The sequence below is a fragment of the Cyclopterus lumpus genome, chromosome 4, assembly GCF_009769545.1.
Source record: "Cyclopterus lumpus isolate fCycLum1 chromosome 4, fCycLum1.pri, whole genome shotgun sequence".
Classification (NCBI taxonomy): Eukaryota; Metazoa; Chordata; class Actinopteri; order Perciformes; family Cyclopteridae; genus Cyclopterus; species Cyclopterus lumpus.
This window is the reverse complement of record NC_046969.1, coordinates 721,018-742,655: the sequence shown is the minus strand read 5'-3', so window position 1 is coordinate 742,655 and position 21,638 is coordinate 721,018. Positions and strand designations below refer to the sequence as shown.

Sequence of the window (21,638 nt, the reverse complement as noted above, 5' to 3'; positions counted from 1 at the left end):
ACAGCCAATCCTATTTGTTATACTGTACCGGCCACCGGGTCCATATTCAGAATTTATATCTGAATTTTCAGAGTTTTTATCAAGTTTAGTCCTTAAAAGTGATAAGGTTATTATTGTAGGAGATTTTAATATTCATGTGGATGTTGATAATGATTGCCTTAGTACTGCATTTATCTCATTGTTGGACTCGATTGGCTTCTGTCAGAGAGGACAGAAACCCACTCACTGCTTTGGCCACACCCTCCACCTTGTTCTTACATATGGCATTGACATTGAGCATTTGGAGGTCTTCCCACAGAACCCTCTTCTGTCAGACCATTACCTCATAACTTTTGAGTTCATACTCCCGGAGTGTACACCGTTAGTCAAAAGTTTCTACACCAGATGTCTAACTGACAGTGCTGTAGCTAAATTTAAAGAAGCGATTCCTTCTGCATTTGATTCAATACCACGTCTCAATGTGACGGAGGACTCCTGTGCTAACTTTAGTCCGTCCCAGATTGATCATATTGTCGATAGTGCTACAGGCTCACTGAGAATGACACTAGACTCGATAGCCCCACTGAAGAAAAAGACAGTGAGGCAAAGGAGGTTTGCTCCCTGGTAGAACCCTCAGACCCGCGACCTAAAGCAAACTTCACGAAAGCTTTAAAGCATATGGCGTTCCACCAATCTGGAAGAATCACTCTTAGTTTGGCGAGATAGTCTTAAAACATATAAAAAGGCTCTCCGTAATGCCAGAGCAGCCTATTACTCATCAGTAATAGAGAAAAATAAGAACAACCCCAGGGTTCTCTTTGGCACTGTAGCCAGGCTGACAGAGAGTCACAGCTCTGTGGAGCTGTGTATTCCTATAGACCTCAGTAGTAATGACTTCATGAACTTCTTCAATGAAAAGATTTTAACTATTGGAGCCAAGATTGATGATCTCTTGCCCTTAACTACTACCGATCTGTCATCAAGAGGAGTGGCCTTGGAAACGGCTGTATGCCCTGGTGTATATTTGGATAGCTTTTCTCCCATTAACCTAGACCAATTGTCTTCAATGGTTTCTACTTCTAAACCGTCTACCTGTCTCTTGGACCCCATCCCAACGAGGCTGCTTAAAGACGTGTTGCCTTTAATTGGCACCTCTCTGTTGGATATTGTTAATGTGTCTTTGCTAACAGGCCATGTACCACATTCCTTCAAAGTAGCTGTAATTAAACCTCTCCTGAAAAAGCCCACTCTTAATCCAGAGGTGTTGGCTAACTACAGACCAATCTCTAACCTTCCCTTCCTCTCTAAGATCCTTCAGAAAGTAGTCGCAAATCAGTTGTGCGACTTCCTACATCAGAATAGTTTATTTGAGGAGTTTCAGTCAGGATTTAGAAAACACCACAGCACAGAGACAGCACTGGTGAAAATTACAAATGACCTCCTAATTGCATCAGATAAAGGACTCATCTCTGTACTGGTATTATTAGACCTTAGTGCTGCGTTCGACACCATTGATCATGACATCCTATTACAGAGACTAGATCAGTCGATTGACATTTCAGGTACCGCACTAAGTTGGTTTAAATCCTATTTATCAGATCGATCTCAATTTGTATTTGTAAACGATGAAGCCTCAATGACCACCAACGTTAATCATGGAGTTCCACAAGGTTCTGTGCTTGGACCAATTTTATTTACCTTATATATGCTTCCTTTGGGCAACATTATCAGGAAACACTCCATAAACGTTCATTGCTATGCAGACGATACTCAATTATATCTATTGATCAAACCAGAGGAGACCAACCAGCTCGCTAAAATTCAAGAATGTCTTAAAGACATAAAAACATGGATCACCTGCAACTTCCTGATGTTAAACTCAGACAAAACTGAAGTTATTTTACTGGGCCCTGAACACCTCAGAGATCAATTATCTGGTGATGTGGTTTCTGTAGATGGCATTTCCTTGGCATCCAACACCACTGTAAAGAATCTAGGCGTTATCTTTGACCGAGACTTGTCCTTTAACTCCCATGTTAAGCAAATCTCAAGGATTGCATTTTTTCATCTACGTAACATTTCAAAAATCAGGCACATCTTGTCCCAAAAAGATGCAGAAAAGCTGGTTCACGTGTTTGTTACTTCCAGACTAGATTACTGCAACTCCTTATTATCAGGTTGCTCTAATAAGACTTTCCTCTTTAATAGCCCTTATAGTTAGGGCTGAATCAGGTTTGCCCTGGTCCAGCCCCTTGATATGCTGCTATAGGCTTATAGGCTGCTGGGGGATGTTTTAGGATACACTGAGCACCTATCTCCTCTTCTCTCTCTCCTTATGGATGAATTTACATCTCTCCATTGCACCTTATTAACTCTGCTTCCTCCCCGGAGTCGTTCTGACTTCACGTCTCATAGGGTCCATTGGACCTGGCGGTGTCTGATGCTGGTGAGCCGGCCTCTCCCATTGGCCCTGCTGATGCCCCGCCCCCCCTCCTCTCTACCTCCTTCTGTTTCATGGATTGCAGTTCCATTCATACATTGTCATATTCATGTTATGTGTTTATGTAACTTTGTAAATGCTGTTCATTCTGTACACATGACATCTATTCTTCTGTCCATCCGGGGAGAGGGATCCTCCTCTGTTGCTCTCCTGAAGGTTTCTTCCCTTTTTTCCCTGTCAAAGGTTATTTTTGGGGAGTTTTTTCCTGATCCGATTTGAGGTCAAAGGTCAGGGATGTCGTATGTGTACAGATTGTAAAGCCCTCTGAGGCAAATTTGTAATTTGTGATATTGGGCTATACAAAATAAACAATTGAATTGAAGTCGGACTCCATTTAGTCGGAGATCTACTAAAATAACCCTGATGACAACCGCACGTGTAGCGCCACCCTCAGGACAAACGTTCGGCACAATGTGTACGATCTCTGTAGTAACTAGAATTACCGCCTTGCATGACCTTTCACCACCAGATTGTAATCAGTTCACCCTCGAGTCCAAGTTTAGAGGCGTTCTTTAGATAGCGTGTCCACGAATGGAGCGCACAGACGAACAACCTGAAAACAGAACGCTTATGAAAAGAAAACATATATTTTTAGATCAAGTGAAGAAACCTCAAAGTATCCGCGCATGATCCATTCACTACTGCCGGGAGGTGTCATAATCAGATACAAACTTTGTAACAGCATATATTAATTAAACGGTATTTAGAACTGTGTTCACAAGCTGTACACGTACAGTAGAACCTATTTTTGACAGAGACAGACAGCAGTGTCTCCAGGCTGGAGTGATGCTGGATATTTGCTCTGAAACAACCTGAAACAGCATTTTAAACTGAATTAAAATCATTCATTGTTGCTGCAGCAGCCAATATAATTTTTCACCAGGAACATAAATAAGTCAACAAGACGAAATGGGAGACGAGGCAGCAGCAGCACAGAAGAAATGTATAAAACAGGAGAAGTGACTCCTTGAGTATCACACACAAAAATAATAATCGCATGTGTTTGTGTCAAAGTTGCAGTGATAAAAACGACCTCAGACTAACCAGAAACCAACAACACTGTACCTCCATTTCAGAATCAAGCATTTCATAAACAGATCATAACAATCACACAGCTGACAGAAAACACAACAACGAGCCATGAAACCTCCAGACAGATGCTCCATCGCTCTCGATGAACATCAAACATGATGTGTTTGGCAGAGGTTTCATGATCTGCGTTAAACTCTAAACACTTCAGTCTAAAAGCTGGAGACAAGCATTAGTTTGCCCAAAGCTCAGTAATTTTCAGTCTTTTAACGAGGACGATGCGTTATAAGGGAACCCGCTTCCCCATTCCACTCTACCACACTGTCTGTTTGTTTCAGAATCTGTCTTATAACTCTGACGCTACCATTTACTGTCTACTAAGGGACTGAGTCTTTAGCATGAGTTGTCCCAGAGTCCGAGTTAAAGGCCTGGAAGTGAGTCGTAGCGTTGCTGGTTGAGGCTGAAGTCCAGGGCCAGCAGATGCTTAGATGTCCCAAATTCCAGGCAAACGCCAACAAAGGACTGAGTCTTACATGTCCAGAGAACATGAGTTGTCCCAGAGACCAGGTTAAAGACCCTTGGGGTCCAGACTAGTCTAAGACGAACTGTGCATTAAATATCCCAACGTCCTTAGCTGTCCCAGAATGCATATTCATGTTAAATTATTAACAACTTTAATTTATGTTGGTTTCAACAGGAAATTTTATTTAATAACAACAAGTGTGTATCTGCTTTCAATTAACATTCAAATATTAGAAACTGAAGTAAATAACAAACTAAAATAAATGTAGCACAGCCTGAATAACAAAGATATTTATTCGTCATATAAAACAGCCATTTCATTTTTTATTAAAGACCTTGCGGTTAATTTATCTTTGTTAACATTTTAAGTATTCACACTTACATTTTTTTTAAAATCTCTATTAAAACACTTCCTACACCAATTACTGACCATATATCAACCAAACCCATATTTACCATGATTCCACAGACTTTCTACAGGATCAAATGCACCATGTAAATGCTGACAAAACAGAGTTTTCTTTTGGCTGCATGAAAGACAGACATGGAGAGTAAAGTCCTAAATCACAAGAGATCTAAAAAGCTAATATATTTCCAGTATGAATTGGATTCAAAAGGTCGTAAGTGCTAGTGTACAAATGCGCTATTCTAGTTATGTAAAAAAAGTCTATCAAATAAAAAACATAAAAGTCCAGAAGATAAAAACACATTTCCACCTGGGTGCTACCAGAAAAGAAGTACATGAGATTTCAGACGGACATCTTTCACCAAACAGCTCATTCAGGCCCCTGCCCAGAATCACCAAACCACATTTAAAACCAGCAGCAAGCTCCTTCAACAAACAGCTAAAGCCTCCAACCAGCAGCCAGGAAAACAATAAACAACGCTCACAGCCTACGTCCGCCCGCTTCAGACGCACAAAACCAAACACACCGAGATCAGAGGGAGCAAGAGGCGGCAAGAAAAAGCCCCAAAACCAGAGGGAGAGAAAGAATAAAAGTAAATAAAGACGTTCCTCCGCTCTGTGATGTAACGAGGACGGGACTGCTGGTTCAAATAAGCCCTGCAAAGACAGAAACACACACACGTTAACGCACTGATGGCCGTCTGCTAACCAAGAGTCCAACCCCAAAACATACACCGACAGCAAGACTGAGACACTCAGAGACACGTTCAGATACATGGAGGAACACAGTCTGAGAAGACCATGTAGATACCTTCAGATACATGGGGGAACACAGTCTGAGAAGACCATGTAGATACCTTCAGATACATGGGGGAACACAGTCTGAGAAGACCATGTAGATACCTTCAGATACATGGAGGAACACAGTCTGAGAAGACCATGTAGATACCTTCAGATACATGGAGGAACACAGTCTGAGAAGACCATGTAGATACCTTCAGATACATGGGGGAACACAGTCTGAGAAGACCATGTAGATACCTTCAGATACATGGGGGAACACAGTCTGAGACAACCATGTAGATACCTTCAGATACATGGGGGAACACAGTCTGAGAAGACCATGTAGATACCTTCAGATACATGGAGGAACACAGTCTGAGAAGACCATGTAGATACCTTCAGATACATGGGGGAACACAGTCTGAGAAGACCATGTAGATACCTTCAGATACATGGGGGAACACAGTCTGAGAAGACCATGTAGATACCTTCAGATACATGGAGGAACACAGTCTGAGACGACCATGTAGATACGTTCAGATACATGGGGGAACACAGTCTGAGAAGACCATGTAGATATCTTCAGATACATGGGGGAACACAGTCTGAGACGACCATGTAGATACCTTCAGATACATGGAGGAACACAGTCTGAGAAGACCATGTAGATACCTTCAGATACATGGGGGAACACAGTCTGAGAAGACCATGTAGATACCTTCAGATACATGGAGGAACACAGTCTGAGACGACCATGTAGATACCTTCAGATACATGGGGGAACACAGTCTGAGAAGACCATGTAGATACCTTCAGATACATGATACTGAGAGAGAGAGAGAGAAACAGAGAGAGATCGGTGGAGATCAAGAGAAAGAGAGAGACAGAGAGAGCTTGGCCAGAGCTGAAAAGCTGAACCTAATTGTGGTGCTAGTGACTGCTATCTGGCAAGACAACAGCTTGTGTGTGTTTATTCACCACCAGAGCTCCCTCCCTCTGTCCTCCAACATGGCAGATGGTCCGCTCTGAGCCAACACTCCCATGCTTCACCAAGGACAGCCACGACTGATACGTCTTGAGAAAACGGAGCACACTATCCTAACAGATGTTTCTACTCCGTGGAATACAAAGTGACCAATGTTTACCTAACTATGGGATGTACACCTGCCATTGTGTGCAATAGTTCTTTAAGTGTTAGTTTCTGAAGAGAGGGCCTAGCATTAGGACAGGAGCCCTTGACGAGGGGTGAACCCTTTTCTATCAGACATTACTGACTTAATAAAATGTATTTGATCGGAAGGTAAAAAGTGATTAAACTAACGGAGATGTGATTAAAGAGTAAATAGTTGCATCAAACGGAGTAGCGATGACAAGCAGAGGATACAAATACAGAGAGAAGCCCCTCGGGAGAGATTGTGGATTTAGACCCATCTCAAATTAAAACACCATTATTAAAACCTTAATCATGGGATTGGCAAACGTCCACAATCTGATAGCTCTAATCAAGAGATCCTGCTCGGACTCCACATCCCCTGATCGATGCCAATGTCAGGAATTTAGAGAACAAAATATGGAAATCATCCATTGATTTGACCAATGGTTTCAAGTCAATCCCAATCTACCCAAAATCCAGCATTCCCGTGAAAAGGACAGTACTATGGTGGGACGGTCCTCCTTCAAGGATTCAAAAGACTTCGCCAATGTGTTTTAATCCCTCATGGAAGAATCAAAATTTACATTGAGGATGTCTACTTCCCAAAACATTGACCTACTGGAAGGAGTCATGAAGCAACTAACCCAGGCAGTATTCAAAATGGGCCTAAAAAATGTGAACTGGCAGTGCATGAATTCAAATTCTTAGGATTTGGAGCCCCAGAAAACATAACACATTTGGAAAGGAAAGTACATTGCTAACCACTTCTGGGTTAGTCCTACGGTCATAAGGCCATTCTAGCCTCGCTGATGGTAGCAACAGAGTGGGCGATGTCGGAGCCCCCAATGCATTGGTTTGTAGCAAGAATAGTCAAATGGATTTACAATTAACTTAATCAAAAATAAATAATATCATTGTATTATGGAAGATATTAATGTACATTTTTTTTAATCGTTTCATCACTCAGTCCTACAAAGTGCCCACTGTGTGGGAAAAGACATTGAACATCTCCCCAAGGCAAAGGTGGGATATCTCCTAACAGACAATAATATTGGGTTTTATCATGCAGATAAGGAGAAACTACAGATGTTCTTCTCTCGAACGTCAAACATGCACACACCAGGTCTGACTTCAACTCCCCACGAGCGAGCCATCAAGGAAATATATTTTAAGAAACAGAGAGAGTTTTGGGATATCCAATCCAATGGACGGTTATTGAATAAAACCAAGTAGATCATTGTGGTTATTGAAATGTTCCTTTTGGATGTCTTCCATCAGGGCTTCAAACACTGTGGTGAGATCAATCTAATTATTCTCTGAAATGTTAGAAGTGTTGCTTTAGCTTCTCAGGAGAGGGCCGAGCATTAAAGGTGTGAGGACAGCTGGTCATTCATCAAATGGATCTTTAATCACTTTTATTTATTGAAATGTACTGGAAGTGTTCCTGTTAAGACAACTATATATATTGGCACAAAGCCAATTGCCAATTGATTGGGAAAGAAAAGTATCTTATGAGTTAAGTTAATGCAGAGTTGAAGAAGATGAATCAGACTACATTACGACAGGAGCAGATACATCAAACCAGATTTGGTTATAGGCAATTTGAGTGTGAGGGGGCAGTAAGTCTTCAAACAATGAGTTGGTTTCCACTAAAACACAGCCAGAAACTCCATTTCCATTCATCTACTGAAGCTGATCATTCCTCATCGTAACATCACAGCCGATACGAGTGTGTTTAAACAGTCCGCAGAGCTGCATGAATCAACTTATACACCTTTATGCCCTAAATTGGAGGTTTGCATTTATTCAGATTGCCGTTTTATTTGAGTCTGATGGTCGTCTATGCTTCTTGTTAATTTATGACATGATTGTTTGGTTTTGCCCTCTAGAATTTCTCTAAAATCTGACCTTTAGTTGAGCTATTTTGATCTCAAGCATAGTGCTGAATGAACCCCCCAGGCTATAAATATTCTAATACAAATATAAATAAAATTAAAAGAAAACCTCAAATAAACATCATTTAAATCCCAGTAATTAAAGGCTGTTTCTTCTTCTGCTGAGAGCTTCTCCCTCATGTTTACATGTGGGAAGCTTTAGTTTGTGACCGCTGAGCCGGGCAGAGCCGCTCCTCCTGTTCCCTTCAAATGATCGTCAGCGTGGTTGTTGCCCCCCAAGGGCAGATACCTAGACACATGTGTGTACTGACCTTTGGCCTGCTCCAGGTCAGAATGCGGGCCCTGCTCCAATTGGTTGGGCATTCTGTAGGGCGGGGGTTGTCTCAGAGAGGGCGGGGCTGCACCTGGTGCCTGCAGGAGGAGGAGACCATTAAACTTGGTCACGTGGTCTGTGTCCCAACTATTTGATGGGAAATATACACTGTGAGAGTTTTTAAGTCCAGTGTGCTGAGGCCGCCCTCTGCTGGACTGCACCGGGCACTTAGATGCTATTGGAAAGACGAGACTCCAAGAAAGAACGTTAGACCGCTTTTGTTTCGTTTGTGAATAATTTAAAAGATGGAAGAGACGAGCGGAAGTACTGTGACATTCACCCATTTTCCCACAGAGCTCATGGACTTGTTTATTTAATTGTAAGCTTTGGAAGTGTGCTCCAAAAACACACCAACACAGACGTGAGGATGAGCTCCCGTTCTTACCGGAGACTCTGTCCTCTGTCCTTTGTGTTTATTGTAGCTGGGAGCGATTACAGACACAGGCTGAAACACACACACACACACACACATTGTGAGGCTCGAGTGCGTACCACGTTATGCGTTTGTAATCTGAGTGTGGGGGAACACAGTCTGAGTGTGGGTCTGTTAAACCCCACTGGATTTATGTCTGTAGGGGGAGGTGGGGTGACTTTAACATCACCTACACTGGTCAGTGGTTTGTACTGTCGTGGTTTTAGCAGTAACTTCCTGTTTGTCTCTGATCCCACGTCCTTGTACATTCTAATCTGATAGATGCTAACATTAAGGCATATTTGCAAACAAATAACAAACAATATTTGTTTAGGCTTTTAAAAAATCCCCAAATCACCTTTTTATGATGCATTTGTATGCGTTTTCCAAGAAGATTTATGGACTTTTTACTCTGGATGGACATCGAAGAAAATGACATCCTCTAGTCAGAATGACACAATGTGTGTTTCATGTCTGTGTGTTCACGTTCACCGAGTTAGGACTACATTTCAGACTCAATTTCCCTCACACGACCCTTTTGTCTCTCTCTAATGTCTTTCTCCTGCTTAACGTCCATGTTCATACTAGACCATAATATTTGGTAACATGTCCTGAACGATGAGTTAAATTACATGAGAGTGTAGAAACCTCCTGTAATTCTGTTTTACGGTGTGTGTGTGTGTGTGTGTGTTAGTACTCGTGGAGTTGCTGACAGGCTCTGGACGATGAAGACGACGGGGCTCGGGGCTGATTTGATGGCATTGACCGCATCCTCGTGACTGGCCACTTGTAGGTCAACGCCTGAAACCTACACACACACACACACACACACACACACACAATAAAGTGTTTGGGTTCATACATTTTAGCTGCGCTGCACTGGCTCCCTGTAAAATCAAGAATCACATTTAAAATTCTTCTCCTCACCTACAAAGCCTTGATTGGTGATGCACCATCATATCTTAAGGAGCTTGTAGTACCATATTGCCCCACTAGAGAGCTGCGCTCACTAAATGCGGGGCTACTTGTAGTTCCTAGAGTCCTAAAAAGTAGGATGGGAACCAGAGCCTTCAGTTATCAAGCTCCTCTTTTATGGAACCAGCTTCCACTTTCAGTCCTGGAGGCAGACACAGTCACCTCATTCAAGAATAGACTTAAGACTTTCCTCTTTGATAGTCCTTATAGTTAGGGCTGAATCAGGTTTGCCCTGGTCCAGCCCCTTGATATGCTGCTATAGGCTTATAGGCTGCTGGGGGATGTTTTAGGATACACTGAGCACCTATCTCCTCTTCTCTCTCTCCTTATGGATGAATTTACATCTCTCCATTGCACCTTATTAACTCTGCTTCCTCCCCGGAGTCGTTGTGACTTCACTTCCCATAGGGTCCATTGGACCTGGAGGTGTCTGATGCTGGTGAGCCGGCCTCCCATTGGCCCTGCTGATGCCCCGCCCCCCCTCCTCTCTACCTCCTTCTGTTTCATGGATTGGAGTTCCATTCATACATTGTCATATTCATGTAATGTGTTTATGTAACTCTGTTCATTCTGTACACATGACATCTATTCTTCTGTCCATCCGGGGAGAGGGATCCTCCTCTGTTGCTCTCCTGAAGGTTTCTTCCCTTTTTTCCCTGTCAAAGGTTATTTTTGGGGAGTTTTTCCTGATCCGATGTGAGGTCAAAGGTCAGGGATGTCGTATGTGTACAGATTGTAAAGCCCTCTGAGGGGAGTTTATAATTTGTGATTTGGGGCTATAAGAGAATTTGATTGAATATCACAATATTGTGTATGATGTCTATCCCAGGTGTTAAAACTGTAGGCCCAGGTATTAGGCCCAGCCCTACCTCCAGGATCTTGTCTCCGGTTTTCAGGCACTGCGTTTTGGCCGCGGGGCTGCTCTTTAGAACCTGTTTGATGAAGATTCCCTTCAGTTCCTCGCCGTTCCTCAGACGCTTAATGACATGGCAACCTCCCACGATGCTCAGACCCAAAGACTGGCCCTCCTCTGGCCACACCTCCACCCTGCAGGGGCAGAAGAAACTGTTTATTACCCCCTTGGTTACGAGACTATTGGGTTTGGAAATTCTGTTTGTTTGAAGTATGTGGATGGTGGTTATTCAGCGTTCAATTCCTACAGACTGATGCTTGCAGAACACAATTTATCACACGTGCACACCAGTATACACCCCTATACTGGGACAAATGTAACCAGAAGAGGGCGACACAGTACTGTGAAACAACCGGGGAAAGAAGATGTGATGGTGGGAGTAAGATGACAGGAGGAGACGACAAAAAGAAGAGGAAAAAGGAGGTGATAGTGGATGCTGAGGAGGTTCTTGGAGGAAGGCCTGGTAATTAAAGACACAAAATAGGCTTACTTTGATTTTGATTTTTGCAAAATGGATTTTCAAACAGATTATTATTGTTTGTCTGATAATCAATCAAAGTGTTCGCAAAGTGTTAATGTTTTGAGCATTAAGGGTTTTAAGAGAAAACATTATTGACTGGTGTATTTTAAAATGTGGATCCTATGAAAAGTTAAACAATAAACAATCCAGGTCCGTGTGTATGCCCCTTAAAGGCTGCGTATGTGTACAAGAAATGCCCCAAAATGAAGTGTGGTCGCATCGCTCAAGCTGTTAGGAAATGGACAAAACAAACCAAACACAAAGATATGTGTTATGCGTTACCTGCGAGGGGGTCCCCAGTGGCTGAAGGCCGGCGTTTCCTCTCCCTCGCCCGCCTCTCTTTCAGGAAGGTCGCTGTGAACGCACACAATAAGTTAGCGACAGGGTTTCTGCGGACGCTCTTTCTAACAGGAGGCTGCAGGTGTCTCCTCACCATTGGCCTCCTCTGATTGGTCCACCCTGGCTCCGCCTCCTCCTTCTCTCACTGTCGATTGTCCTGACGGACCTCCATGGAGAGAGAGAGACAAATATGGACCTTAAAATGGTGTCAGGTCTGTTGTGATGACACCGTATCTCGAGATATGGTGATTCACAATTACGGCATCTGAACTGATAATAACAAACCTAACACAGATTTCTCAGATATTCTGATAATGTGAGGGATGATCTTTCAAAGATTGCGGGTTTGGTTTTTCATCCCACTTTACGTACCACTCAGTTCAAAGTGATTCACTAATGTGTAGAAGAGGAGATTAGCCTTTTTAAGACCATTTTGCACTTTCCACCCATGTGGTATTTCATGTAGACTATTTATTGAAGACATAAAGAACATTTTATTACAAAAAGCATATATATGGTGATGGAAGAGTTTGGCCTTATCCCCTAGCCCTTCTGAAAATTAAAGATAATAAATCAAGGCTGTGTGTCTGTTAGTAATAAGACTTTGATAAGAAATATTAAAATCACAATCAAATTGATTAGAACAAACCAAATGCTCAATATGACAGGCATACAGTACGGTATCTGTTTACAATGACACGAAGGAGACAGAGACAACCACAGAGGAGGAGACAGAGAGGAGCTGGAGGAGTAAGAGAAGATGACAGAGTAGATAATGAAGAGAAGGAGAAGACAAAAAAGATGAGGGGCAGACAGGAAGAGGAAGAGACAGATGGGGACAAAGAGGAGGTGACTTATAGAAAGGAAGAGACAGAAGAGGACAAAGAGGAGGTGACTTATAGAAAGGAAGAGACAGAAGAGGACAAAGAGGAGGTGACTTATGGAAAGGAAGAGACAGAAGAGGACAAAGAGGAGGTGACTTATAGAAAGGAAGAGACAGAAGAGGACAAAGAGGAGGTGACTTATGGAAAGGAAGAGACAGAAGAGGACAAAGAGGAGGTGACTTATAGAAAGGAAGAGACAGAAGAGGACAAAGAGGAGGTGACTTATGGAAAGGAAGAGACAGAAGAGGACAAAGAGGAGGTGACTTATGGAAAGGAAGAGACAGAAGAGGACAAAGAGGAGGTGACTTATAGAAAGGAAGAGACAGAAGAGGACAAAGAGGAGGTGACTTATAGAAAGGAAGAGACAGAAGAGGACAAAGAGGAGGTGACTTATAGAAAGGAAGAGACAGAAGAGGACAAAGAGGAGGTGACTTATAGAAAGGAAGAGACAGAAGAGGACAAAGAGGAGGTGACTTATAGAAAGGAAGAGACAGAAGAGGACAAAGAGGAGGTGACTTATAGAAAGGAAGAGACAGAAGAGGACAAAGAGGAGGTGACTTATAGAAAGGAAGAGACAGAAGAGGACAAAGAGGAGGTGACTTATAGAAAGGAAGAGACAGAAGAGGACAAAGAGGAGGTGACTTATAGAAAGGAAGAGACAGAAGAGGACAAAGAGGAGGTGACTTATAGAAAGGAAGAGACAGAAGAGGACAAAGAGGAGGTGACTTATAGAAAGGAAGAGACAGAAGAGGACAAAGAGGAGGTGACTTATGGAAAGGAAGAGACAGAAGAGGACAAAGAGGAGGTGACTTATAGAAAGGAAGAGACAGAAGAGGACAAAGAGGAGGTGACTTATAGAAAGGAAGAGACAGAAGAGGACAAAGAGGAGGTGACTTATAGAAAGGAAGAGACAGAAGAGGACAAAGAGGAGGTGACTTATGGAAAGGAAGAGACAGAAGAGGACAAAGAGGAGGTGACTTATAGAAAGGAAGAGACAGAAGAGGACAAAGAGGAGGTGACTTATAGAAAGGAAGAGACAGAAGAGGACAAAGAGGAGGTGACTTATGGAAAGGAAGAGACAGAAGAGGACAAAGAGGAGGTGACTTATGGAAAGGAAGAGACAGAAGAGGACAAAGAGGAGGTGACTTATGGAAAGGAAGAGACAGAAGAGGACAAAGAGGAGGTGACTTATGGAAAGGAAGAGACAGAAGAGGACAAAGAGGAGGTGACTTATAGAAAGGAAGAGACAGAAGAGGACAAAGAGGAGGTGACTTATAGAAAGGAAGAGACAGAAGAGGACAAAGAGGAGGTGACTTATAGAAAGGAAGAGACAGAAGAGGACAAAGAGGAGGTGACTTATAGAAAGGAAGAGACAGAAGAGGACAAAGAGGAGGTGACTTATAGAAAGGAAGAGACAGAAGAGGACAAAGAGGAGGTGACTTATAGAAAGGAAGAGACAGAAGAGGACAAAGAGGAGGTGACTTATAGAAAGGAAGAGACAGAAGAGGACAAAGAGGAGGTGACTTATAGAAAGGAAGAGACAGAAGAGGACAAAGAGGAGGTGACTTATAGAAAGGAAGAGACAGAAGAGGACAAAGAGGAGGTGACTTATGGAAAGGAAGAGACAGAAGAGGACAAAGAGGAGGTGACTTATAGAAAGGAAGAGACAGAAGAGGACAAAGAGGAGGTGACTTATGGAAAGGAAGAGACAGAAGAGGAGGTGACTTATGGAAAGGAAGAGACAGAAGAGGACAAAGAGGAGGTGACTTATAGAAAGGAAGAGACAGAAGAGGACAAAGAGGAGGTGACTTATAGAAAGGAAGAGACAGAAGAGGACAAAGAGGAGGTGACTTATGGAAAGGAAGAGACAGAAGAGGACAAAGAGGAGGTGACTTATGGAAAGGAAGAGACAGAAGAGGACAAAGAGGAGGTGACTTATAGAAAGGAAGAGACAGAAGAGGACAAAGAGGAGGTGACTTATAGAAAGGAAGAGACAGAAGAGGACAAAGAGGAGGTGACTTATAGAAAGGAAGAGACAGAAGAGGACAAAGAGGAGGTGACTTATAGAAAGGAAGAGACAGAAGAGGACAAAGAGGAGGTGACTTATAGAAAGGAAGAGACAGAAGAGGACAAAGAGGAGGTGACTTATAGAAAGGAAGAGACAGAAGAGGACAACGAGGAGGTGACTTATAGAAAGGAAGAGACAGAAGAGGACAAAGAGGAGGTGACTTATAGAAAGGAAGAGACAGAAGAGGACAAAGAGGAGGTGACTTATAGAAAGGAAGAGACAGAAGAGGACAAAGAGGAGGTGACTTATAGAAAGGAAGAGACAGAAGAAGACAAAGAGGAGGTGACTTATAGAAAGGAAGAGACAGAAGAGGACAAAGAGGAGGTGACTTATAGAAAGGAAGAGACAGAAGAGGACAAAGAGGAGGTGACTTATGGAAAGGAAGAGACAGAAGAGGACAAAGAGGAGGTGACTTATAGAAAGGAAGAGACAGAAGAGGACAAAGAGGAGGTGACTTATAGAAAGGAAGAGACAGAAGAGGACAAAGAGGAGGTGACTTATGGAAAGGAAGAGACAGAAGAGGACAAAGAGGAGGTGACTTATGGAAAGGAAGAGACAGAAGAGGACAAAGAGGAGGTGACTTATGGAAAGGAAGAGACAGAAGAGGACAAAGAGGAGGTGACTTATGGAAAGGAAGAGACAGAAGAGGACAAAGAGGAGGTGACTTATAGAAAGGAAGAGACAGAAGAGGACAAAGAGGAGGTGACTTATAGAAAGGAAGAGACAGAAGAGGACAAAGAGGAGGTGACTTATGGAAAGGACGAGGAGGAGGTGGTGGATGGGGAGGTGCAGTAGATACTGACTCTGTGTCGGTCAGCGTGAGTTCAGAGTCTGCGTCACTGTCTCTGGAATCTGAAATACCTGCACGCACACACACACACACACACACACACACACACACACACACACACACACACACACACACACACACACACACACACACACACACACACACACACACACACACACACACACACACACACACACACACACACACACACACACACACACACACACACACACACACACACACGTCAGCTCTTCACTTTGAGTTAATGCTATTTGAACGTCATTGTGTATCCACCAAACTACTTTTATCCACACAACAACTCATAGACAAATTAAAAGAAATGTGCAAAACAAACACATCTGCATTGAATTGCACTTTAGTTTTTTCCCCGTCTCTTCTCTTTTATTTTGAAAGGTCGACGCACACCTGCAGTGCTGTGTGGCTGCCTTCCCCACACAAATGATTCCAGTCAGACTCTAGAATGCCATTTCTCTGACACTTTGTGGTAGAAAGCTCAGGGACATGTAAAGGCAAATGTTCTTTAAAATGCTGTTTCTCACCAACAATCAGGTTTCCTATGGACACAATGCTTTCTTGGTCTGATCTCTGCTGGTCTTCTTCCTCCTCCTGCTGCTTCCCCTGAAACAACAGACAAACAATTATTTGATTTTTATTAAAAGTCGATTAAATTGCAATATCAGCAATTTATTAATATTAAGGAAGGATTGTTATATCACTGAGAAATTGCTGCCTGTTACACCAAAATGTGTGTGGAAACACAGATATGTAAATAGAGTAATGTATCAAATAAAGGAGCAGTAAAAACATTAATGCAGTACAATGTGGTAATCTACAGAGCTCTGTCTCTAGTTGACAAACACGATTTTCACTCACTAACTAATTCTCGTCACCACTTTGACCTTTTTTTGATCGCAATTCACTTGAGCGTCTCCTGCAAGTGTTTCAGAATAAAAGCCCAACGGGGCAATTAGAGTTCCTGTAAAATCAACAGACAACCTGTGTATGTAAAGCAGACCAATAGAGATCTTCAAATGGAAAGCGATGTTAGCGTTCTGGTGGCTTATACGTGTTGTCATGTAACCACAACGTTCCTGGTTCGATTCCACTAAAGACATCTGTGTTTTGCATGTCATTCCCATCTTTATATGCCCTGTTTTTTCCAACTAGCACAACATGTTTTAATTGTGCACAGAAGTTTATTTCACAATAAAAGATCTTTCCTGGCTTTTTCATTTGAAACATTTGCAGGAAACGTTAAACTTTAAATATATAACACGGGAATGACGTGTTTAACGCACCCTCACCTCCTCGGCTCTACTGGACCGGCTGGAGGTGAGCTTCCACTCCTCCCAAGACGGAGGTGGTCTCCTGGGGAGGGAGCCCATGCTCTCCTCCACTTTCTCCTGTGTCTTCACCACTACCACCTCCTCCTCCTCCTCCTCCTCCAAATCCTCATCCACGGCCATCTCCCTGCCCTCCTCCGCAGGCAGAAGATTGGAGGTCAGAGGGAAGGAGGAGTAGCGAGGCAGACCTCCGTCCAGGATAAGCTCTGGCTCCTCTTCTTCCCCTTCCTCCTCCTGACGAAGGTCTTCGGGTAGGATGGAGCCGTCGCCGAAACCCTGAAACATAAACAAAGACTAGATGAGATATCCACAGGGGGAGGTCAAAGGTCACCGCAGAAGGATGGTGGCGGGGGAAAAAGTCTTCCTGATTAAGAGGTCACCTGGAGGGCAAAATGCTCTTCAAAAAGCCAAAGGACAAACACACTCAGAAGCCACTGACTACTGACACATGTCAACTCTTCCCAGTTTGTTCGTCTTCATCCTCCTAAAACTTTTAATTAACGTTAGAAAGGATGAAATCCATCTCTTTGGATCCCAAAATCATCCGGTGTGCCAGCCAAACAGCTCCATCGGTCCACTGGAGCTTGTTGTTTTTTCTTCTTTTGTTGGGATATCTAGAACAACCTGGACATCAGCCAAATGAAAGAACTCCTGTAAATGAGTCAGACTGTAGGACCCAGGAGCTTGGAGCCGGCTCCTCAGTGAAGGAACTAAACTGAAGAAGAAAAAAATGCAGCACGACACTAAATCTAAAACTTGACTTACTTTGAACATTAGCCTTCATCTCTGAACACATAAAGGTTTTCTCCAACTCCCCAAAGAGCCTTCCTCAGCAGATACTGAGGGGGATATCCTGTTCTTAACATTACGATGCAGACATTAGCCCGCGCGCTGGGAAATATTAATGACAACACTTAGGCTAATTTCCATCGACAAGGCCTCATCGCCAAGGACTCTGTTCCTCTTCTTTTAATTTGGGCCTGGGAAGCCTGCCCATCACGGCCGTATAATGGAGGTGAGGAGCGGCGGCAGAGAGCTCATAACGCTAACAGGATGTTCTGCAGACTGATGTGTATTGGCCGTGACTGCCTGGCCTCATATTCATAAGATTAAAAGATGTTGTCATTTAATATCTGTGCCATTAGACGATGAGGACAGTTGAGATGACTGGTCGGTGGCTTCAGACTCTGCAGTGTTTCTGCGAGGCGCTGCTGCACGTTGGGTTCTGGACTCGTTGTACTGCAGTGGCCATCTAAGGGACAATAGTTAAAATGTTGATTATGGTAATTTAGTACTAGCTCTTGTGCCTGGTTTGTGTTTTAAATGCAATCTCTACCTGGTATTAAACGTGATTTGATCTGGAAAAACCTCCATTTAGACCACATCTGGAGGTTTAAATGGCGTCTGTACTACGGCCACAAACACTTATTTATTGATTTATCTACCAATTACTTGTCCATAACATGTCAGTCGAACACTCCCCGTCATGTGGCGGCTTCGGATGGTTTGTTCAGCCAATGGTCAAAAGCTCAAAGACATGCAGAATATTGAAACATAAGCATATTGACATGGCTATGACAAACTATTGGATACAATTTGTGGTATGTTACATTGAGACTGTGTAGAGTTAGCATTAGGCCCGTCACAATAATGACATTATCGACTTATCCGATAATACACGGACGTGGCCTCGATCATGTTTTCTGACACATATTGTTTGTTACATAAGTGTTTGTTTACTAGAAAGAGTTTTCCCTCCCATTACCCGACTTAGACACTGTGCATTATCGTTAATAGAGCCTGAGAGTCCATTTTATTTATCGTTTTGGTTGTGTGGTATTATTTTATTCATGTAATATTTCGGATATTTGACTATTTTCCCAATACAATGTGAAATGTGGGCTAAACGGTGAGAGGACATTTACCAACTGTATCCAGCCACTTACCAACTAGAACGACCTCAACGTCGGGTCATCTTTTCACCCCATTAGACATTTGAGTGTAATATGTAAAATCTAACGGAAGTTTGTCCCAGTGACCTTGACCTTTGACCACCAAAATATAAATCAATTCATTCTTGACTCCAGGTGGATGTTTAAGCCTAATTTGAAGGAAAATAAATCCCCCGGGCCTTCGATCGATAACACGTTCTCAAAGAAGTGGGCGGCTGGCCAGTGTGAAAACTTATTCTTTGTGAATTCCTGAGTTAATGTCCGCGTTTATTTGGCTGTTAAAATGACACATTACCGTTTCTGAAATTCAGATCACTGTCCAAAGCGGGTGATAATCAATGAACTCCACAGTAAAAAGACTTGCGTGAACATGGCGGCGGTATCGACACAGACAACGGTGTGTTTGCTGCCTGTGAAGCCGGTTGCTTTCTCTGCGGTGTCCGTGTGTGGCTCTGAACTGTGACTCTTTATCTGCACACAGATGATCAGAAGAATGTAATCGCAGCCTGGAACTACAGCAGCAGCAGTCTTCTACATACGACCTCTGGAAGTTAACAAGGTGTGGCTGCGTTACAGGGGTCTCTCTCTGGTCAGCGGGCTGGCGTGACCGAGAATGATCTGGCGGCGAAGTGACAGCGCCGACCCGGCTGTCTTTATGGAAAGCCATCAGAGACCTGTGGGCTGTGAAAAACCCTCTTCAGTAAAATGGGCTGCATATAAAACAGGAAATAAAACGGCTGCACAGAGGACGGCGACAGCAGATACTGCAGGAGGACAGAAAGTGAAGCTCACAGTGAAACACACACAGACACACACAGAGACACACACAGAGAAACACACACAGAGACAGACAGAGAAACACACACAGAAACACACAGAGACACACACAGAGACACACAGAGAAACACACACAGAGACACACAGAGAAACACACAGAGACACACACAGAGACACACAGAGAAACACACACAGAGACAGAGAAACACACAGAAACACACAGAGACACACAGAGAAACACACACAGAGACACACACAGAGACAGAGAAACACACACAGAGACACACAGAGAAACACACAGAGACACACAGAGAAACACACACAGAGACACACAGAGAAACACACACAGAGAAACACACAAAAACACACACAGAGACAGAGAAACACACAGAGAAACACACAGACACATACAGAGACACACACAGACATACAGAGAAACACACACAGAGAAACACACACAGAAACACACACAGAGAAACACACTGAGAAACACACACAGAGAAACACACACAGAAACACACACAGAGAAACACACACAGAGAAACACACACAGAAACACACAGAGAAACACACACAGAGACACACACAGAAACACACAGACACAGAGAAACACACACAGAAACATACAGAGAAACACAGAGAAACACACACAGAAACATACAGAGAAACACACACAGAAACATACAGAGAAACACACACAGAAACACAGAGAAACACACACAGAAACACACACACACACACACACAGAAACATACAGAGAAACACACACAGAAACACAGAGAAACACACACAGAAACATACAGAGAAACACACACAGAAACACACACACACACACACACAGAAACATACAGAGAAACACACACAGACACAGAGAAACACACACAGAAACATACAGAGAAACACACACAGAAACACAGAGAAACACACACAGAAACACACACACACACACACACAGAGAAACACACACAGAAACACAGAGAAACACACACAGAAACACACAGAGAAACACACACAGAAACATACAGAGAAACACAGAGAAACACACACAGAAACACACAGAAACACACACAGAAACACACAAACACAGAGAAACACACACAGAAACATACAGAGAAACACACACAGAAACACAGAGAAACACACACAGAAACACACACACACACACACACAGAAACATACAGAGAAACACACACAAACACAGAGAAACACACACAGAAACATACAGAGAAACACACACAGAAACACAGAGAAACACACACAGAAACACACACACACACACACACACAGAAACACACACAGAAACACACAGAGACACAGAGAAACACACACAGAAACATACAGAGAAACACAGAGAAACACAGAGAAACACACACAGAAACACACAATAAAACACACACAGTGAAACACACAGAGACACACACAGTGAAACAGAGACACACACAATTAAACACACAGTGAAACACACAGAGACACACACAGTGAAACATACAGAGACACACAGCAGAGTCCAATAGAACACAGAAGAGTCCAGTAGAACCCAAAAGACTCCAATAGAACCCAAAAGAGAGTCCAATAGAACCCCAAAGAGTCCAATAGAACCCATAAGAGTCCAGTAGAACCCAAAAGAGTCCAATAGAACCCAAAAGAGTCCAGTAGAACCCAAAAGAGTCCAGTAGAACCCAAAAGAGTCCAATAGAACCCAAAAGAGTCCAATAAACCCCAAAGAGTCCAGTAGAACCCAAAAGAATCCAATAGAACCCCAAAGAGTCCAGTAGAACCCAAAAGAGTCCAGTAGAACCCAAAAGAGAGTCCAATAGAACCCCAAAGAGTCCAATAGAACCCACAAGAGTCCAATAGAACCCAAAATAGTCCAGTAGAATCCCAAAGAGTCCAGTAGAACCCAAAAGAGTCCAATAGAACCCAAAATAGTCCAATAAACCCCAAAGAGTCCAGTAGAACCCAAAAGAGTCCAATAGAACCCCAAAGAGTCCAATAGAACCCACA

The 21,638-nt window shown here is 43.0% G+C and overlaps 1 protein-coding gene across 4 annotated transcripts in view; it reads right to left on the bottom strand.

Moving 5' to 3' along the window:
• patj (PATJ crumbs cell polarity complex component) overlaps positions 1-21,638 on the bottom strand; it is a 139,205-nt gene that overhangs the window by 73,855 nt on the left and 43,712 nt on the right. For 3 of the 4 annotated variants that reach the window (XM_034529891.1, XM_034529892.1, XM_034529893.1), the window contains exons 21-29: positions 16,861-17,181; positions 16,102-16,180; positions 15,555-15,612; positions 11,894-11,965; positions 11,743-11,814; positions 10,897-11,074; positions 9,750-9,860; positions 9,026-9,085; positions 8,579-8,678 (exon numbers count right to left, since the gene is read on the bottom strand). In XM_034529891.1, the coding sequence (XP_034385782.1) occupies positions 8,579-8,678; positions 9,026-9,085; positions 9,750-9,860; positions 10,897-11,074; positions 11,743-11,814; positions 11,894-11,965; positions 15,555-15,612; positions 16,102-16,180; positions 16,861-17,181 (1,051 nt within the window). The remainder of the gene's footprint in view (positions 1-8,578; positions 8,679-9,025; positions 9,086-9,749; positions 9,861-10,896; positions 11,075-11,742; positions 11,815-11,893; positions 11,966-15,554; positions 15,613-16,101; positions 16,181-16,860; positions 17,182-21,638) is intronic. The other variant, XM_034529890.1, reaches the window with a different exon arrangement.